Raw genomic sequence first — 22,196 nt, 5'->3', positions numbered from 1 at the left:
TTGACTTATACTTATCTAAATGCTTTCGAAATTAAAACTATCTAATTAGCGTAGGCCTACGTATTATTTTTTTAAATCTATCTTGGTGGATTTGCTTGTTCACGTGACAATTCCCGTCACTTATGGCAGTATATTAGCCCACGTCTGTCTCCTGCACGGGAGAGGAGAGAAGAAAACGAGTAAATGTCAGTTCGATTGTAAGTTCATTCTTTATGTGCTTAGGAGTGTGCGATATTGTCTATGAACTATGATGATATTGTAATCATTGTTTTAACTATGTACGAGGCACTGCGAGTGCGAGCTGGCATCGCGTTTGTCTCTCATACTTGCTTTCACTGCGTGATGTGTCAGTGCAGTTATAGATGTCCCCAAATGAGTTTTTGTCTTATATTTATATCATATTATGTTGTTATATTAGAATATCACATGAGCAAGAGTGCCGTTTGCCTGTGCACAATTGCAAATGTGCTATTTATTTTATACAACAGTTAAATTAAAAATATAGATAATAATTAGATGATATTTTACTGATTGTGTTTTTGTACTGGTATCCCAGCTGGTTTAGCGCTGGGATAGAATTATATAATGGATGGAATTATATAATGGATGGAATTCACCATCGCTACTACAGCCTATTTATATATTTAAAGTTTATTGTTTCAGTTGTTTGTATTGTTAAAAGGTGTGAACATTAAAGGTTGATTTGAATTCGCGTCTGCTGGTCATGATAATTACGTGTATGAGAAAAAAAATTCCGACGCAGCGTCGGGCCGCGGGCCGGGTTCAGGCAGATGATTCATGTTGATGTGTCGGGTTACATCGGGTCCGGGCTTTAAAAGCCACGGGCCGGGTCGGGTCGGGTTGTAATTTTCAGGCCCGTTGAGAACTCTATTTCCAGGGGCATTTTCACCTATATATGGACATTGTTTCTAAACGTATTTAGAGGTATGCATCACCTTTTATGTCAAATTCTAACATTCAAATATATTAAATATATATTCAATATATAATTATTTGATGTGCCATTATTATGAGATTTATTAAACAAATGAAAAACATTTGCAATAATAAACATTAGCAATAAACATTTGCAATAATAAACATTAGCAATAAACATTTGCATTAATAAACATTAGCAATAAACATTTGCAATAAACATTTGCAATAATAAACAACATATCATTACCAATAACTGATTGTGCAGTTTAATTACCCCTTGACTGGCCCCAAACATGTTTGATAAAAGAAACATATACAGTGTGTATATAGCCTATATGATATGTATTACATTTTAGCTCAAAAACAATTGTAATAAAAGATAGGATCATAAGATGCGCAATATATCAGGAGACATGGTTTTAACACTTAATTAAGTTTTGTTTTGTAGAAAAACTTTCTTTAAAACGAATTTAGTTTTGTAAAAATTGTATCTTAATTTTAATAAATGATTTAATATTTAATAAATTAATAAATAAAAAGCAAATATAGCAGACAATATAATAACCATGACATGGAGGCGGCGGTGCGACGCGTTCACTTGCATTGCATTGTTAAAAGCCTTTCTTTAAAGCGAATTCCGTTTTGTACAAATTGTATCTTAATTTTAATAAATGTTTCATCAACCAATTGCATGTATTTAATAAATAAAAAGCAGATATAGCAGACAATATAATAACCGTGACATGGAGGCGCCGGCACGCCGTGTTCACTTGCATTGCATTGTGAACTAGAGTGCATCTCATCGTAAATGAATGAAACTCAGCGTAGGCCTATGCCTCATACATTAGCATTAAATATCTTTGCTGCATCCTTTCTAGAACAGACAAGGACTTTCTTGCGGCTCGCATCAGCAGAGCATTGCATCGTCCATAGACCGCAAAACAATCTGCGGATGGCGGGCGGGTGCGGCTTTGAAATTTGGTCAAAAAACGTTGGTGCGGATGATGAGTTTTGTGATGCGGTTGCGGATGAACTAATACCCCTTCCGCGTATCTCTATTGATAACAACATTGAACGTGAATAAATTGACCCATGACCTCAACTGACAACCAACCGGACCCAAACTTTTTTTTTTTCAATGCCCTATAGCCAAATCTCTCCTCTCCACCTATAGCCGGTGTGTGGTGAGCACAGGACACTTTGTTGATTGATTGATATCCATTAACTCGTGTTCAACCAACAGGAATGTCTAATTTGTCAGGACAGACCAATGCAAAAAACAAACAAATTCGCTCTCTGGCTGAGTGAACCCACGCTACTCGTTTGAGCTGCGCAGAAAATGTATTTGAAAATGAGGATGTTAATTTTTCAATATCCAAAACTGAAGCCTGCAGTTGAAATACAGTTTACATTTTTTTATGACTGTCAGTGTGCATTGAAACAAATCTTTATGTATTTAATTTGCAGGAAGACCTACACTTCGGGTATTTAAGGAAGAACTGGCAGACATTTGACCAGGCGACCCATGGCCTTGGGCCTGGTTTAATGGGAAACACATTCAAGTTCAACGTCTCCTGTCTAAAAGAAAAAAAAATTAAAGCACCTAAAAAACCTCTGAGAATGATTAAATGAGCTAGTTAAGAGTACAGCAGTTTAATGATACATCTTTGCTCTGTATTTTTTGTGATATGTTGCTGTTTTATAAATTTAATTCACTGGAAATGTTTTGTAATAGTATAAAAAAGGAAAGTCATAATTACACTTGAATTGATTCTTTTATTGTAATATTGGACTAATATTAAAAGATCGTTCAATAAAAAATATTTAGTTTGTGAACTGATTATTTAATCAACGTTTGTTCTTTCATGTTCTTTAATACAAAGAATCTCCACAACAGTCATTGAATGAAAAGACAGTAACAGCAAGGAGAAACAGGGTTCCAACTTCCTACGCATTTTTCATTCAAAATGCCATACTGTTGTAAGGGTGGATTACGGTTCAGGCTGTAGGACTGCTGAATGACTAAAGAAACATTTCTGCCAGGACCACTGATGCTACGCTTGATTATCAGTAAGATGGTAGAAAACTGTATATTTCTTGTCTATTACCACCCACTTCTACCAAAGACTGAAATAAGTTAGAGTAGCTAAATATGTGGGAACGTGCAATCAAAACTAGTTTGCACATTATTTGTAATTGAAAGGGTTTAATGACTTAAACTTCTACCATTAATTGTACCCAGCATATATGTAAAATGTTACCTGAGAGATAGAAAGAGAAGGAGAGTGTAAAGTAAGAAACAAAGAAAAGAGGAGCCAAAGATAGAGTTCCCCAAGAAAGAGAGCCAGAGAATAATAAGGGCCAGAGCAACTTTTATTCCTTCCTTGACCATGTGACTGTAACCCCAAATGTGAGACATTCAAACTGACCAATCAGATAATTACAATTTTCCTCATTGTACTAAAGGTGTGACAATTCGTAGACCCCCGATGTACACACATTTCGGCCTACAGGCCTTGAGCACTGTGATTACTTCACTTATACCTCGGCCTATAGGCGGATCTTTTGTGACGTCATTGTTTATGTTTGTCGCGTTGCATCATGGGAATCGTGTGGCAGGAAACACCGCTAGATACCTCTAGATACCTGTAATTTGATTGTTTTGCACGTTTGGAGGAGGATTTAGAGAAGAGGATGGTTCACTCTTGCTGTGTGGTCGAGTACGGCTCGTTGGGGGCCTGATAAAAAGTTTTTTCGAATTCCCCCCGAAAAGGATCGCGAAAAACGAAAGAAATGGTTGCGTGCAATTAGGCGATTGAACCTGGACGCTCCGAAGAAAGCCTGGATTCCTGCAGCTAACGTTACTGATCGAGTTTGTGAGGCTCATTTTGTTCATGGTAGGCCTAAGTCTTAGTGACTATGTATTTATAGAAGATTGAATAAAAAATAAAATAAAACTGAGTCAAATCAACCGAGTCATATGTTTTCGGGTTCTGATTCAGGTGTCCCAAACCGCGATCCACAGCACCCAGACTATGTTCCTCACATCAAAATGGGCTATTCTGGATCGCAAAACTTAAAAGCAAAAGAAAAGGCTGTTCTAACCTCTGCTTTTAGCACGATCACTGCTTTCTGTTTGGCAGAAAAGATCGGCCCAACTTTTCGAAAAAACAAAATAATCTTTTGAAAGCCTTTAATCTTTCATGAGTGAAGGGTCCAGGGGTTTCTATTAAATAAGAATAAATGTCTCCCCAGCAGATTGGTGGCCAAGACACGGGCGAGTCGGACCAACGTTTTTTGTCATCCCAGATCTCATATGGGCTTTGAATAACTTCGATTTTGTCACCAATACAAATTTTGAGCTTCTCTCCAAACCTCCTCCGGTCTTCAGATGTTAAAGTGCTTATATATTGTGGATTTCGCCCGCTAACTCTCTTGAAAATGCTCGTCGCGTCTTTACTGCCCGCAATACTGTTTGTTTTGTTGCCACACAACCACTCGCGCATGCGTACAAAGATGTCAACAAAGATCCTCCTATAGGAATTGCAAATGATTATTGGGGTAAGAAAGAGGGGGGTTGAAACAGTAAAAGCAAATGTTTTTGTTCATTTTCAAATATCTTTATTTTCAATCTTACACTTTTCCACACAGACTGAAATTTCCAACCCTTTCTCTGGATTTTTCTGACCATAATCTCAACATACATGATTCATACAACATTACAGTGGGGAGAACAAGTATTTGATACACTGCCGATTTTGCAGGTTTTCCTACTTACAAAGCATGTAGAAGTCTGTAATTTTTATCATAGGTACTCTACTATGGAAGGCATTTTCTGCCAAATTTAAATAAATAAATTAAATGATTAAAATGAAAATTAAAACCAGATTAACGATTTCATTACAGAAAACTGTACGCAAAATATGACAAAATTGAGAATGAAATGATTTCATTTTCACAGTGACAATGCATCATCTCTGTCAAATTGAAAAATAAAATGCAATTGGTGATTTCACATTTCATTTTCACTACAGTCTCGAGGCAAGACTGCCAATATTAAAATGAAAAGCCAAACGTGAAAAAGAAACTACAAATAGTTTTTACAAAGCTCTTTATTAACGCACACGCAATAATAGTGACACAATTCAAATTCAAATGTAAATTTTAGTTTTCATTTTAATTCCTCTTTTATTTCACACTTTTCATTTTCGTTTTCATTTTCAAAGACAACCTGCATGCTATGTTAATGAGTGGGTGTGGCTTATTCAAGTAACGGCGCTAGAGACACGCCTTCTGTAAAGCGAAGTCGTTGACGTCCCGTGTGCATGAGTTGAATGTGTGAAACGAAATTATAAGACGAGGAGATATGGCGAAATCTGTTAGTGAGCTTTTGCGGGAAGCTGCCGCAGCATTAGAACATGGAAACAACCAGCCTGACCAGCATGCGTCAAACCCTCGGCCAGGTGTCTTTTAGGACAGGTGTCTTTTATACAGGTAATGAGTTCAAACCGGTGCAGTTAATACAGGTAATGAGTGGAGAACAGGAGGGCTTCTTAAAGAAAAACTAACAGGTCTGTGAGAGCCGGAATTCTTACTGGTTGGTAGGTGATCAAATACTTATGTCATGCAATAAAATGCAAATTAATTATTTAAAAATCATACAATGTGATTTTCTGGATTTTTTTTTAGATTCCGTCTCTCACAGTTGAAGAGTACTGTAGCGTCTGGACCAATCGGACACACACAATTCATTTATTTAATGAATAATCCAGCAAACTCACTGTGAAACTTTCAGCAAAACTTAACATCCCAAATGAAGCTAACACACTGGCAGGATGGTGTCTTGTTACAGGAAACACAGAGAGTTTTACGATCCAAAAGAATGTGGCCACATGTGCAGGAGAGAGACAATGGGAAGACAGAAACAATCTTCCATGCACATGATGTACATGATAAGGAATAATTATTTTTCAGCGACCATGAAGATACATTTTCCTTAGAATAAATGAATAATCAAAGAGTTCGTTGGAACTGATTAAAGGAACACTCCACCGTTATTTGAAATAGGGCTTATTCACATTCTTTCATACATTTAGATAGGTGGGCAAATGCATTTTTGTCTCAGTGCATGCATTGTTTTAGATGACAGGGTCGGCGCTAGCTTAGCTTAGCACAATGAATGGAATCCTTTGTTGCCAGCTAGCATGTCCTGAGTAAAAGTGATTAAAAAAATAAATAAAAAAAACCCACGTAATTACTTCTTGTGGCCTGCGTATTCACAACGAGTACAAATAGTGATGCAGATTAACACTAGGTGATTTCCTAGGCAGATATTGACTTGATAAGCATGAGCATGAGCATGAGCCCCGTCTGATTGGCCGTGGCGGAGGTGTTGCAACCATTTATAAAGATATTCTAAATGTTACTCAGAAAACGGGTTATACGTTTATTTCATTTGAAGTACTTGTACTAAATGTTACGCTCTTAGATGTTAGAAAAACATCCCTATTATCTCTAGCCTTGGCTACCGTATATAGACCGCCAGGGCCTTACGCTGATTTCCTAAAAGAGTTTGCAGATTTTCTCTCAGACCTATTAGTCAATGTCGATAAAGCATTAATTGTTGGAGATTTTAACATACACGTAGATAATCCAAATGATGCGTTAGGAGCTGCGTTTACAGATTTATTAAATTCATTTGGGGTCAAGCAAAACGTCACCGGACCAACTCATCGTCTTAATCATACACTCGATTTAATTATATCACACGGAACCGATCCAACCGATATAGATATCATTCCACAAAGTGATGAAGTCACTGATCACTACATGGTAACTTGCATATTACGTACTGCTGTAATATGTCATGCGGCGTCGCGTTATCAACCAGGCAGAACAATCCTCCCATCCACCATAGATAATTTCTCAAATTGCTTATCTAATCTGTCTCAGCTGCTGCCTGAACCCAAACAAACAGATGAACTAGAAGAACTAACTAGCACTATGAGCACCATTCTCTCTAGAACATTGGATGTGGTTGCACCTATTAAATTAAAAAAGGTCAGAGAGAAAAATAAAGCACCATGGTATAACAATACTACGCATGTTTTAAAGAGAGAAACCCGTATTTTAGAGCGTAAATGGAAACAAACTAATTTAGAGGTCTTTAGAATCGCGTGGAAAGACAGTATGTCACGTTATAAAAAGGCCCTAAAAGCTGCCAGGGCTGAGCACCTCCGCAAACTAATAGAAAACAACCAAAACAATCCAAGGTTTCTATTTAACACCGTGGCTAGACTAACAAATAAACAGACGTCACCCGAACAAAATATCCCGTTACAGTTCAGTAGTAATGATTTCATGAACTTCTTCACTGAGAAAATAGAAAGCATCAGAACCACAATTATAAACGTTCAATCTTCAATCGCGCCTTACAATTCAGCTTCAATTATCACCCCGCAAGAACAATTACAGTGCTTTACAACTATAGAACAAAAAGAGTTAAATAAACTTATCACTTCATCTAAAACAACAACATGTTTATTAGATCCTATACCAACTAAACTACTGAAAGAAGTGTTATCTGTAGTGGAAGAGCCTCTCCTCAATATTATTAACTCGTCTTTATCTTTAGGTCATGTTCCAAGAACATTTAAACTGGCAGTTATAAAACCTCTCATTAAGAAACCACAATTAGATCATAATAATCTAGCAAATTATAGACCCATTTCAAATCTTCCATTTATGTCTAAAATATTAGAAAAAGTGGTGTCCGCTCAACTGGGCTCTTTCTTGCAACAAAATGATATCTATGAAAAGTTTCAGTCTGGATTCAGACCGCATCATAGCACTGAAACTGCGCTCGTTAAAATCACAAATGATTTACTTTTAGCTTCTGACCAAGGCTGTATCTCAATACTAGTTTTACTTGATCTTAGTGCTGCGTTCGATACTATAGATCACACAATACTCTTAGATCGACTACAAAATTATACTGGTGTTCAAGGACAAGCACTAAGCTGGTTCAAATCATACCTATCTGACCGCTACCATTTTGTCTATTTAAATGGAGAAAAATCGATCATAACTCCAGTAAACTATGGAGTGCCGCAGGGATCTGTATTAGGCCCTCTGTTATTTTCAATATATATGATGCCACTTGGAAATATTATAAGGAAACATGGAATTAGTTTCCATTGTTATGCTGATGACACTCAAATATATATTTCATCACGGCCGGATGAAAACGCTACATTTTCCAAATTGACAGAGTGTGTTAAAGATATAAAAGATTGGATGACGCGTAATTTTCTTTTATTAAATCCAGACAAGACAGAGGTAATACTTATCGGTTCAAAAAACCGCCCACAAAACCTCGCACAATACAACTTTAACATCATAGGATGTCCTGTTACTTTATCCTCTACAGTAAAAGACCTGGGTGTTATACTCGATTGCAACCTGTCTTTTGAAAATCATATTTCTTATGTTACAAAAACAGCCTTTTTCCACCTTAGAAACATTGCTAAGCTACGTAATATGCTATCAGTTTCTGATGCAGAAAAGTTAGTTCATGCATTCATGACCTCGAGACTGGATTACTGTAATGCTTTATTAGCTGGTTGTCCTGCATCCTCAATAAACAAGCTACAGTTAGTCCAAAATGCCGCCGCTAGAGTTCTTACGAGATCAAGAAAATATGATCATATAACACCGATTTTATCATCACTGCATTGGTTACCTATAAAGTTCCGTATTAATTACAAGGTATTGCTACTGACTTATAAAGCCCTAAACGGCTTAGCTCCAGTCTATTTAACGGATCTTCTATCGCCCTATAATCCATCGCGCTCTTTGAGATCACTAAATTCAAGGCTTTTGGTCATACCTAGGATATCCAGAACCACCAAAGGAGGGAGAGCATTTTCACATTTGGCTCCAAAACTCTGGAATAGTCTTCCTGATACTGTTCGTTGCTCAGACTCGCTCTCCCAGTTTAAAACTAGATTAAAGTCGCATCTCTTCAGCCAGGCATTCATATAATCCTACAGTTCAAACTACAATCCGGCCTCTATCCAATGCCAGAGGAGAACTGGCCCCCGACTGAGCCTGGGTTCTCCCAAGGTTTTTTTTCTCCATTAAGGCACCTGATGGAGTTTTAGGACACCATTAGGTCACTTGATGGAGTTTTTCGGTTCCTTGCCACTGTTGCCTTTGGCTTGCTCAGTTGGGGATATTTTGGGGATATTTAATTTAATTTTATCAATCAATAAATTCCTCTTGAAACAAACTTTGTTGTATTATTTTAATTTAATACTGTGAAGCTGCTTTGATGCAATCTGTATTGTGAAAAGCGCTATACAAATAAACTTGACTTGACTTGACTTGGGACTATATTAGGGGGAAGCACAGGCGAAGCACAGCAACTTAGGCGAAGCACTGCTACTTGGGCGCAGAGATATCACGCAACACATGGAGTGGAGTGTTCGGTGGAGTGTTCCTTTAATGTATGTACATTCCTATATGCATGTGTGATTAGTTTCTGCTTTATAATAGAGGTGTGGTTTTCTAATATGTAGTCTTGAATCAAAAGTGTTTTAGTTTAAGAACGTTCACCAACAGTCTCTTGCAACCAGACCTCCCCCCACCCCCTCTTTTGTTAGGTGGAAAAGGTTTTATGGCCCTAACGGAATGTCAAGCAAGCTGAGATTCTAAGAGAGGAGTAGGAATAAAGTGTTAATCCTACATTTTATATATATATATAACCACTTGAGAAATGTGTAAACATGGATATAATTTCCCATCTCATCATTTTCCTTTTACGTGGTGTAGTTTGTGTATTCTGGTAAACTTTGGTAATAAGGTTAGACAAATCAGGTGTGTACCGTGTTTAGTCCTTTAAGCTTCATCTCCATTTGTAGCCTAGTGTACATCACATTTTGGGTAAACCTTATTTCTAGCCATGTAACGAACTTTAAAATGTTTGTAATATGCATATCTTATGTAACTTGGTATTCCTATAATCTTCATGTGACGTGTTTGATATGTGGTGTCTCTCTCAAAGGTTACATTGTCTGTGATTTTTGCCATAGCCTACTGCGATCTCTGATCGCACATTTTGCTTTCACTTTCTGTGGGGATATTTTGGGGATATTTAATTTAATTTGATCAATCAATAAATTCCTCTTGAAACAAACTTTGTTGTATTATTTTAATTTAATACTGTGAAGCTGCTTTGATACAATCTGTATTGTGAAAAGCGCTATACAAATAAACTTGACTTGACTTTCTCTCTCTCTCATCTCTCTCATTTTCCGATCTCTCTCTCTCTCATTTTCGTTATTCGTTTAGTCTTGTATTTGTTTACGTTTTCTGTATATACATACATATATTCTGTGTGAATTGGTTCGATGTATTATTAGTTCAATTATTAAAACCAATATATCCTTGATTGCTTCTGTCTAAAATGCTCATATTACAAAGTCAATGAAATGTTGATCCTAGCTAAAAAGCTTTACGATTTGTTATAAGAACAAATTTGTTTATAAGAACAGGGGAGTTGTTTTCATGGCCAGAAAACAGCTTTCTTTGAATTATAAGAAAGAGATAATTTTTGTTGAGAAATTGTTGGGTTAATCTTACGGCCGTTTGCTGGACAAACAGTTTGATAGCTCCATTAATTTCCCTTAAAAATTATTCTGATAATCGATCTGAGGAATGGACTGTTGATATATTAGTTATTAAATCATAATTCATTATGATGGGTTACTGATGTATACAATTGATCTAATTTTCAGTTTCAATAATGTAATGTAACTGTAATATGCGATATAATGTATATATTAATCATATTCCTGATTAATTATTAAAATTCCCTATATAACATTTGAGCTAATGTTAATGTACTACCCAGTGCGGTTACAGTTAAGTAAAGAGTTCACTATGTTAGGCGAATCCAAAGCAGTATCTAAAGCTCTAGCACTCTTACTATACTCAATTAAAGTTTGGATGCGTGTCTCTAGTTCTGAAATCTTCTCTGTCAGCCTAACTGTCTCCTTGCATTTATCACAGATAAATCCTATATTGCTGACAGACAAGGCTATGCTAAACATGTGACATGAAGTGCAGGTGACAATAACAGGACAAGACATTACTCACCGTGTTTGTTGACTGATTCTTACTCATCTGAGCTTTTTATGAACTCAAAGGCATGGGCGCGGGAGAGAAAAAAAATAAAAATAGCTGAGCGCACGAGTGGCGCGTTAACAGGCTAGCGAATTACTAGCGTGTTGTGCTTGTAGTAATGGAAGCTAGCGATGTCAGGTTAATCTGAGATGTTGGGTAAGCTGTATTTAGTAGTGTAAACAACAAGAAATGATAGTAAATGATGGTTCAAAACAGAAAGAAATACGAGGCTAAGATGGAGCTTACAGCACCGAAGCAAACAAACTCACAGCAGGCAGCGAGGCAGACAGGAGCAATCGATCAGCGATCAAAAAGGAACATATTTGTGTTGTAATACTCGTTTTGGTCACATACTAATTTAAGGGGGTCCATTCAACCAAGAGTAGAGTTAAATATATTTAAGTTTTGTGAGATAACCCAAATGTCACATGTATATACACAACAGCAATATTGTCAACAGATCATTAAAGAAAAGGATCATAATTTCATTATGTTAGAACACTTCAGTTCAACACATGTTTGAGTCCAGGCAGAAGTAAAGTCTATTTCTCACCACACCACAAGTAGTTCAGGTAAGAGGCGAGTGTTTCCAATACTCCAAAATTTCAATAGAAATGCAGAAATAGAAGTCCAACATAAAGTGTTTCAAACCCTATCCAAGCACCAGTCCAGGTAATCAACAAAGGTGTGAAAGCATAGTCCCGATCAAGTGTCAACATTGAATGAAGCCAAAAGAGAACCCTCTAAACAAATAGACAAACACAAATCACAATCAACACATATATCTTCTTTTTTTTTAGCAAGATGGCGCCAGTGTGTTTGTCGGCTTGCCGTCAGCTCCGTGAACTTCTACTATGTTTGTTTGTGTTGTCACTTATGCTATGTCGGTACTGTTCTGTTGCTGCTACTGTTGCTGCTACAAGGTCCTATGATCGGAATACTTTGTTGGGTCTCAGAAACGCACTGGTGACCCCTGTTCTTTACGACGGATGTCACCCTCTGTTTATTTACTCCATCGCCGAGTGCGTCATTCGGCTACCTTGCTGTATCTCTAACCGAAGGAAGCATCGGAGGCGCCGAGGCAAACGTGGAGGCATCCGGGTGAAGATCAGGAGAGGAGTGAGTGCTTCTCCCGCACAATTAGGTCCCTGCCAGCTCTCTGCAGACATTCTAGGTCAGAAAGATCTCTACCTGGCTCGATGTTCGTGGGATCTGTGGTACTCTTGTCACGTATACATTACCCTGCATCGACCTCAAATGCCCGTTAGCCCTGCTCAACCGAGATTGCGTATCCGTAGCGGTGGTGTAACCTCACTGAACATCCGCCCTTTGGAATACTCTCGTTGCCCACAGGCTGCGGTCTACTCAAATGCAAAAGTGGCCCTGGTCAATAGCAGGTCAGTGTCTAACAAGAATTTCGTTCTGAATGACTTTTTCTCTCGTCACAATCTGGATTTTCTGTTTTTAACCGAGACATGGATTAGCGCTGGAGTTGGCCAGTCGTCTGTTTGTAGTGAACTTTGCCCAACTAATTGTTCATTTATTAACACGCCGAGGTGCGTTGGAAGAGGAGGCGGTGTGGCTCTTGTTTTTAGGAACAATTTTAAATTACGGACATTGTTTGCAGGGAGTTTTTCCACCTTCGAACTGCAATGTGTAATTGTAGAATCTGTTATGTCACCATTGGTTTGTGTACTGATCTATAGGCCCCCTAAGCCAGACAAAGACTTTATAACTGAATTCTCTGATTTTCTTTCTCATTTTGTGTTGCTGTCCGGATAGACCTATGGTTAGCGAATTCTGTGGTGTAATAGATGCCTTTGGCCTTACGCAACATATAGATAAAGCTAGACATAAACTGGGACATACACTTGATTTAATTTTATCTTATGGTTTTAATGTTGATAATATTGTGATTGAGGAGGCCACTTTCTCTGATCATAAGCCCATTATATTTGACATCACCCTTTTCAATCCCCTGCAAACTGTCAGAGTTCAGGATCATTACTCTCCCCAGATACATTCTCTTACTGAAGCTCAGTTTTCTGATAGTTTTTTTAGTTGAAAGGTTGCATCTACTATTGCAACAGCGGCATCGTTCTCCTCTTGTCCGGATGAATTATTTACCCCTTTTCACTCATCTTGCTCTTCCATACTTGACTCTGTAGCAACTTTCACATACACTCGTTCCAAATTAAAATCTCATTACTGGTTAGATGAGGATACGCGCTCTCTTAGGCAGGCCTGTCGTAAAGCTGAAAGGAAATGGAAAAAGGATCATCTCAATGTTTCCTTTCAAATATTTAAATCTGCATTAGCTTCTTTTCAGGCAGCAGCAAAAATAGCCAGAGCAAAGCACCTCTCTGATTTGATCAGTAAACACTCAAACAAATTCAAATTCTCCCTCAAATTCCCCAGTTGTTGATGTATCCACTGATACCTGTGAGAAATTTCTTAAGTTTTGTACTAATAAAATTGAGAACTTTAGATCAATGTTTACCCCCACTTCATATGTTACTCCGCCTGGTTGCTCAGGGGCACTGGCTACTTTTAACCAATTTCAGCCCATCTCTCTCACTGAATTGAGGAATTTAGTATCACATATGAAACCTACTACTTCATCTTATGATTCTATCCCCTCTTCTATTATAAAGGATGCTTTTGATGTAGTCGGCCCCTCCATTCAGGTCATCTTAAATTCATGTCTTGCATCCGGCACTGTCCCTACATGTTTTAAGCATGCGGTTGTCCAACCCCTGCTCAAAAAACATGATCTCGATGTTAAATGCCTAAATAACTACCGTCCCATTTCTAAGCTTCCTTTTATTTCTAAAGTTCTGGAAAAAGCTGTTCTGTCACAGCTGCTCCCTTTTTTGACCACCCACAATATACTAGAACCTTTTCAGTCAGGTTTTAGATCACTTCATAGTACTGAAACAGCTCTGCTCAAAGTAACCAATGATCTTCTTCTTACACTAGATTCAGGTGATAATGCCATCCTGATCAATGGCGATTCTAGGGGGTGGCCTGGGGTGGCCGGGGCCACCCCTGAAAGCTCATTGGCCACCCCAGATCTGATAGGTAGGTCAAGTTCGTCAACACCAGAAACGAGAAATGTTGTCAATCAGTGATGACAGCTGATCAACTGATTTAGGGCCATTTTCACATTTTTAACTAACACAGTAACGGTCGTACTGAGACTGTGAGAGCTGATTTCTGCTCAGCGGACGTTTGGCCATGCAGGTCAGATGACCCATGAGATAAGAGCACGCGCGCTGCACGGTGCACCTGCTGCTGCTGGTCCGTGAAACAAGAGGACGGTCACACAGTTGCAACAATACAACAACGATAAAAACGCTGGAATCAGTCGATTGAGAGGTATGGTCGGGACCCAACGCAACAGAGTGCGACACGGGAATATAGATCTGATGGCCGAGTGCGGGCGCGGGCGGTAATGCACTCGTGTGTCGATTCGCGGGAGTCGGGACTCCCGCAAAATAGAATTATCTATAAATTGAACAAATAAAAACGAATAAATTGTCATTCATCTGTTGCACAAAAGCAACAAGAACAACTAAAACAAAATAGAAACGATTTACAGGCCAGAGTCTCTATTTATAACATGTTTGCAGCGTTGAACAATGTAACCAATCACAGACATATGTGTTGATTTCTTGAACGCAATGGCCAATCAGATGCATTTAAGATAGAATCCCCTCCCCACTCAAAATGGACTTTTTGTTCAGTGCTGAATTCTGCATACTGGCAAATCATCTATTATATCAAACAAAGTGTAGATAATATGAAAGATTAATTATGCAGCCAGTTTCATTGATAATAACAGAGATTTGTGAGATGGCGATGAACTGAGATGTCATTAGGAATTATTAAGTGAGAAATCCGTCCCGCGCATGTCTCTAATGTAGACTTTAAAAACAAACCACTAACATTATATTTACATTAACAGTAGCCTAGGCTGCAATCTAGTGTATGTAAACCTTTTTGCAGATAAACACAAATGCATTTTCGGACAAGTTAATGACCAAGTTAATTGAGTAAATCATATCCCCCACTATGGCAATTAATAACAGACTATAGTAAACACATTTCCTAAATAGGCCTGTGACTGTATCTTACATTTTATGAAATAGTACCATTATTTAAAAATAAAGTTTGCACTTTGTTACTATTATTAAAATCCTTTATTGTTCATAAGAGTTTAAAGGTTTACATAACATTACTTTATAGTATATATGGCCACCCCACTCTAGTTTTGTGTCCCATCTTGGCCACCCCAGTAAAAATGTCCTGGATACGCCACTGATCCTGATATTATTGGATCTTAGTGCCGCCTTCGACACTGTTTATCATAACATCCTCCTTACTCGCCTTGATCAGCAGGTGGGCATTGGGGAGACTGCATTACTTTGGTTCCGTTCCTATCTCAATAAAATGACTTCCTCAGTATTTATTGGCAAGTTCTCCTCATCTTCTGCTTACGTTTCTTATGGGGTCCCTTCAGGGGTCCATCTTGGGTCCTATGCTTTTTAGCCTGTATATGCTCCCACTGGGTGACATCATAAGGAAGCATAACATCTCTTTTCATCTCTATGCGGATGACTCACAGTTGTACTTGCCTCTAAAATCTAGGGATTACATACAGGGATCTCTTTTAGCCTGTCTCGAAGACATCAAAACTTGGATGGTTAACAACTTTATCCAGTTAAACAGTGACAAGACAGAAGTAATTATTTTTGGTTCTCCCAAGGCAAGATGCACTGTGGTACAACATTTAGGTCACTTCACCCCATTTATCAAACCTTATGCCAGAAATGTGGGTGTCATTCTTGACTCAGAACTCTGCCTTGACAAACAGATTAGTTCTGTTGTCAAAAATAGTTTCTACCAGCTCAGAATGATTTCCCACCTGAAGCCATTCCTATTTTTTAATGATCTTGAGAAAGTTATCTATGCCTTTATTACATCACAGCTGGATTATTGTAATTCCCTCTACCTTGGCCTGCCACAATCATCACTTAGACGTTTGCAGTTAGTACAAAACGCAGCAGTGCGTCTTTTAACTGGCACTAGGAGGCGCGAGCACATCACCCCAATTCTGGCCTCCTTGCATTGGCTCCCAGTTCCTTTTAGGATTCAGTTTAAAGTCTTATTGTTTGTTTTTAAGGCACTTAATGGGCTCGCCCCACCTTATATCACCGACCTTGTACAGCCAGACTCAGTTTCAAGGTCACTGAGATCCTCAAAGGGCTCCTGCTTGTGCCGCGCTCACGGCTTAAACAGAGGGGTGATAGAGCTTTTGCAGTTGCTGCCCCACGATTGTGGAACCAGCTCCCCCAGGATATTAGATCTGCCCCCACCATTGCTGCATTCAAATCTAGGTTAAAACTCATTTTTATTCTTTGGCCTTTCTTGTTCCCCAACCTGGCACTCCGGTTTGTTTTTTGTATTTCTGTGTTATGTGCCCTGGTATTGAAGGTTTTCTTTTTATTTATGTTTTATATAATTATGATTATTGATTCTATGCATTTTATTTTTTACTTGTCTTTTTAGTTATTCATTGTACAGCACTTTGGTCAGTTTTGCGCTGTGTGTAAATGTGCTTTATAAATTAAAATGACTTACTAAATTACTAATATAATAAACATAAAAATATATACAACTTACATTGAGCTGTAGAACCGGCTCAGTTGTGCAAACACTCAAAGCCATGCCAGTACCTCTCTAAACACTCTTACTTGTCTCTCTTAACCTGCCTTTTAAAAATATGAATGCTAGTAAACTCACTTCACTTGGTAAGAATTCCACATTTTTTGGAGCATTGTGGCTAAAAAAAAAACCCCACCTGATCTTTTATGAATAACTGTATAATGTGCCGGAAGATTAGCATTAGAGGATCTTAATCTACGATCTGGAACATATCTTGACAGACAGTCTGAAATGTATAAAGGTGCCAGATTGTGCTGAGTTTTATAAACAAATAAAAGGACCTTAAAATCTATCCTTTGATGAACTGGTAACCAATGTATTTCCATTATAACCGGTGTAATATGTTCTCTCCTTTTTAATTTCATTAGTACTCTGGCTGCTGCATTTTGTATCAATTGTAACTTTGCTATAGAGCCCTTAGGTAGGCCAGTGTACATAGCATTACAATAATCAAGATGAGAAAAGATAAAAGCATGGATGAGTTTCTTAGCATCATCCAAAGATTAAAAAAGGCATTAGAGGATCTTGGCTATATTTCTCAGATGATAAAAACATGTTTTTGTCACTTGATTAATATGAGACTTAAAATTCAGGTCACAGTCCAAAATGACACCTAGGCTCTTTACTTCTTTCTTAGATTGTAGGGCTAAGGGACCCAATCCAGCTTCTAAGGGACCCAATATAAGAATACAGCTGTTTTGAGGCAGACCTGAGCATAACACATGTGATGGTGCAGTTAACCCACAGGAACAGACACATTTCATGCTGAAAATGTTTACACACACACACACACATTTAATTTTAATTTTGTGTTGAAAATAATGTAAAAAGTAAATAAAATAATGGTAAATTACTAAATAATGTCTGTGTGATTTTTATTTTTTATTTATTGGAACAGAACTGTGTTGTCTAATCCATGCAAAATACAAAAATGTAATACCATCTATATTAGAGCATGTGGCATTGCACAAGATTTTGGAAATCATGCTTCATATTTTCTAAAACAGTATTTATTTTCAGTTGAATTTTCAGATTTTTTAGGTATTTATTCAAGTAAACTGTCAAATCATATGCAAATATTACGTCAGGGTACTCTCATCACTTGATAAACACAAATAGCTAGTATTCTCGTCGCTTGATAAACTTAAGGTTGAGCCACTGTAGTCTGTTGGACTATTTTAACGATGCATGTGTTGATGTGGTTTCTCCACTGCATGGATCTTCATGTGTCGCTTCAGGTTAGCTTTAATAGAGAAACTCTTCCTGCACTGATCACACGTGTGCAGCTTCTCTCCTGTGTGGATCCTCTCTTGTGTTTTCAGAGATGTTAACCGACTGAATCTCTTGTCACAGTGTGAACACTTGTAAGGTTTTTCTCCAGTGTGAATTCTCTGGTGCAGTTTTAAACAGTTTGCTGTAGTAAAAGTCTTCTCACACTCAAAGCACATGTACTCTCTCACACCAGTGTGAATTTTCTCATGTCTATATAAATTAGGCAGCTGTGAAAAACATTAAGGGAACATTAAGGGATGATAATTGACTGAAACTCTTTCCACATTGATCACATGTGAACGGCTTCTCTCCGGTGTGGATCCTCATGTGACGCTCAAGATGTTGTTTGCTTGTGAGACTCTTTCCACACTGAGTGCAGGTGAAAGATTTCTTGGCTCTTCTTTTCTTTAAAAATGTATTTTTAGCCTTTGAGCGACTCAAAGATTTTTCTCCAGGTTTAACATGATGTTCCTCCTCCACTTCACTCAGTTCTTCACTCTCCTCCTCCACTTCACTCAGTTCTTCTCTCTCCTCCTTTACTTCACTCAGTTCTTCACTCTCCTCCTTCACTTCACTCAGTTCTTCACTCTCCTCCTTCACTTCACTCAGTTCTTCACTCTCCTCCTTCACTTCACTCAGTTCTTCACTCTCCTCCTTCACTTCACTCAGTTCTTCACTCTCCTCCTTCACTTCACTCAGTTCTTCACTCTCCTCCTCCACTTCACTCAGTTCTTCACTCTCCTCCTTCACTTCACTCAGTTCTTCACTCTCCTCCTTCACTTCACTCAGTTCTTCACTCTCCTCCTTCACTTCACTCAGTTCTTCACTCTCCTCCTCCACTTCACTCAGTTCTTCACTCTCCTCCTTCACTTCACTCTCCTCCTTCACTTCACTCAGTTCTTCACTCTCCTCCTTCACTTCACTCTCCTCCTTCACTTCACTCAGTTCTTCACTCTCCTCCTTCACTTCACTCAGTTCTTCACTCTCCTCCTCCACTTCACTCAGTTCTTCACTCTCCTCCTTCACTTCACTCTCCTCCTCCACTTCACTCAGTTCTTCACTCTCCTCCTTCACTTCACTCTCCTCCTTCACTTCACTCAGTTCTTCTCTCTCCTCCTTCACTTCACTCTCCTCCTTCACTTCACTCAGTTCTTCACTCTCCTCCTTCACTTCACTCAGTTCTTCACTCTCCTCCTTCACTTCACTCAGTTCTTCACTCTCCTCCTTCACTTCACTCAGTTCTTCTCTCTCCTCCTTCACTTCACTCTCCTCCTTCACTTCACTCAGTTCTTCTCTCTCCTCCTTCACTTCACTCTCCTCCTTCACTTCACTCAGTTCTTCTCTCTCCTCCTTCACTTCACTCAGTTCTTCACTCTCCTCCTCCACTTCACTCAGTTCTTCACTCTCCTCCTTCACTTCACTCAGTTCTACACTCTCCTCCTTCACTTCACTCAGTTCTTCACTCTCCTCCTTCACTTCACTCAGTTCTTCTCTCTCCTCCTTCACTTCACTCAGTTCTACACTCTCCTCCTTCACTTCACTCAGTTCTACACTCTCCTCCTTCACTTCACTCAGTTCTTCAGTCTCCTCCTTCACTCAGTTCTTCTCTCTCCTCCTTCACTCAGTTCTACACTCTCCTCCTTCACTTCACTCAGTTCTTCAGTCTCCTCCTTCACTTCACTCAGTTCTTCAGTCTCCTCCTTCACTCAGTTCTTCTCTCTCCTCCTTCACTCAGTTCTACACTCTCCTCCTTCACTTCACTCAGTTCTTCAGTCTCCTCCTTCACTTCACATCAAAAACATCAACAGTGAACAATGTTCAAAAAGCCAGCTCACGTGTTCCTTCGACGAGCAGTGTATCAGTATCGGTACGCCCCTAGTTTAGCACATACTTTCTGCAAACTGTGCTCTATTGTTCTAGAAAACCGTACAACTATTGTCAAGTAAAAATCGATAAGCTCATATTATGAAATACTACACCAGAAAATTAGCCTGGATGCCAGCGGAACTTAGCCCCGCCAACAACATTTGAGGTCGGGAAGTTCGGTCTGGACTTGATCCGTTGTGGGGCAACTATGCTCGAACCAGAGCTGTTCGGACCAATCAAATTCTCAGGGCGGGCTTTATATGATGATGGACAGATGATCAACAGTAACGTAATCATCCACGTCACCAAAGAGTGCTTGGGTTGAATTCGTTTACAACAAAGATGGCTGCCGCTGGAGAACTGAGATGTGTAGATTCCGGCATCGCGTCTGTTACAGAAGATATCGACAGCGCATTAATTTTAAAAGAGGAACAGAGAACCGTGATCAAGGCATTTGTCGATCGGATAGATGAATGTCCGTTGCTCTGATTGGTTGTAGGTCTATCCAACTGTAGTCCAGTCATTTTATGAAAAAAGGTTGAACAAATGGCAACAGAAGCAAACTCAACTGATTTTGTATCCTCAACATGTCCTGAGTAAGGAAAAAAAAAGTCCCGAAGAATCCCATTAGGGGAAAGTTTTGAAAAAGACCCTAATATAGCCTATTCATACGCCTATTCATTTTTTTTTCTCACGTGGATAGGGTAACATTTTTAACCTTTAGATATCACCATGAAAATGGTTGATTACTTACATCAAGACAAACAAAAAATGTATTACAAGTTTTTTGAAATTGTTTGTTAACATGGACAAACGGCGCATAATCTAATTACATGTGTGCTGATTTGCATAAATACCACAACAGATCTAAACAGTGGGTATAGCGTTTTTAAAACCTTCAGAGATTCAGAAATGCAACTGTCAACTCTCACCTGTCAACTTTCAACTGTCAACTTTCACTAAGCTGTCACTCAGGTAAGAAAGATTTCCTTTTGTTTTTCCTACATGGATTATTTAACCTACATTAATAAAACATACCTGGTGATCAACTACAATTTATTGGGAACATCTGGATGTGTGTTGAGCTGTGGTACGACTATTATTGGTGAAACGGTGAAATCAAGTTTAGGATTAGCGAATAGTTTCATTAGCTTGCTAACACAGGTAGCAGCAGCAAAAAACTTGTTAGCTGTCTTGAAATTAATCGACTTGAATTACTTACATGGCAGTGTAATGCCTACGATAATTCAATTCAAATTTCAATTCAAATTTATTTGTATAGCGCTTTTCACAATACATATTGTCTCAAAGCAGCTTTACAGAAAGTGCATTTCAGAAATGTACATAGAAAAATACAGTTAGTTAATCATGCATTAATTTAGGGCATAACATATCGCCGGCGTCGAGTCGTCTCCTCACGGGCGTGGAGTCGTCTCCTCACGGGCTTCGAGTCGTCTCTGCACGGGTGTTGGGGCATCTGAAGTTTCCATGAGAGGCTGGATACAAACTGGAGCTGACGAACTCTATTTACCTCGGGACTAGCGTCCCGAGATAACGACAGAAAAGCAGATGGGAAATAATTAGCGTAGCTGCTGTTCATAATATTAATGCATTCAATCTGATTCAACTGTAGTATAAAAGGTAAGTATTATGTGAATGCTTGGCTAAAGAGATGCGTCTTTTAATCTAGTTTTAAACTGGTACAGCGAATCTGAGCAACGAATAATATCAGGAAGGCCATTCCAGAGTTTAGGAGCTAAATGTGAAAATGCCCTCCCTCCTTTAGTGGTCTTAGATATCCTAGGAATGACCAGAAGCCTCGAATTTAGTGATCTTAAAGAGCGTGATGGATTGTAGGGCGATAGAAGTTCCGTTAAATACCCAGGAGCTAAACCATTTAGGGCTTTATAAGTCATTAGTAATACGTTGTAATTGATACGGAACTTAATAGGTAACCAGTGTAGAGATGATAGAATTGGTGTTATATGATCATATTTTCTTGACCTGGTAAGAACTCTAGCAGCTGCATTTTGGACTAACTGTAGCTTGTTTATTGAGGATGCAGGACAACCAGCTAATAAAGCATTACAGTAATCCAGTCTCGAGGTCATGAATGCATGAACTAACTTTTCAGCATCAGAGACAGATAGCATATTACGTAGCTTAGCAATGTTTCTAAGGTGGAAAAAGGCTGTTCTTGTAACATA

At 38.6% G+C, this 22,196-nt stretch overlaps 3 protein-coding genes across 5 annotated transcripts in view; 1 reads left to right on the top strand and 2 right to left on the bottom strand.

Moving 5' to 3' along the window:
* LOC309490066 (uncharacterized protein) overlaps positions 1-2,737 on the top strand; it is a 117,981-nt gene extending 115,244 nt beyond the window's left edge. For all 3 annotated transcript variants that reach the window (XM_082159049.1, XM_082159048.1, XM_082159050.1), the window contains one exon: positions 2,407-2,737. In XM_082159049.1, coding sequence (XP_082015175.1) covers positions 2,407-2,431 — 25 coding nt within the window. In that variant the 3' untranslated portion in view covers positions 2,432-2,737. The remainder of the gene's footprint in view (positions 1-2,406) is intronic.
* LOC309492495 (uncharacterized protein) overlaps positions 1-22,196 on the bottom strand; it is a 201,847-nt gene that overhangs the window by 175,942 nt on the left and 3,709 nt on the right. The window lies entirely within an intron of this gene.
* Positions 18,343-22,196, bottom strand: part of LOC309474055 (uncharacterized protein) — a gene marked incomplete at its 3' end in the record, with an annotated part of 169,306 nt that continues 165,452 nt past the window's right edge. The window contains exons 2-3 of the mRNA XM_082136331.1: positions 18,417-19,640; positions 18,343-18,350 (exon numbers count right to left, since the gene is read on the bottom strand). Coding sequence (XP_081992457.1) covers positions 18,343-18,350; positions 18,417-19,640 — 1,232 coding nt within the window. The remainder of the gene's footprint in view (positions 18,351-18,416; positions 19,641-22,196) is intronic.

This window comes from Leuciscus leuciscus, assembly GCF_965113295.1.
Source record: "Leuciscus leuciscus genome assembly, chromosome: 1".
Taxonomy (NCBI): Eukaryota; Metazoa; Chordata; class Actinopteri; order Cypriniformes; family Leuciscidae; genus Leuciscus; species Leuciscus leuciscus.
This window is presented reverse-complemented; position numbering and strand designations above follow the sequence as displayed.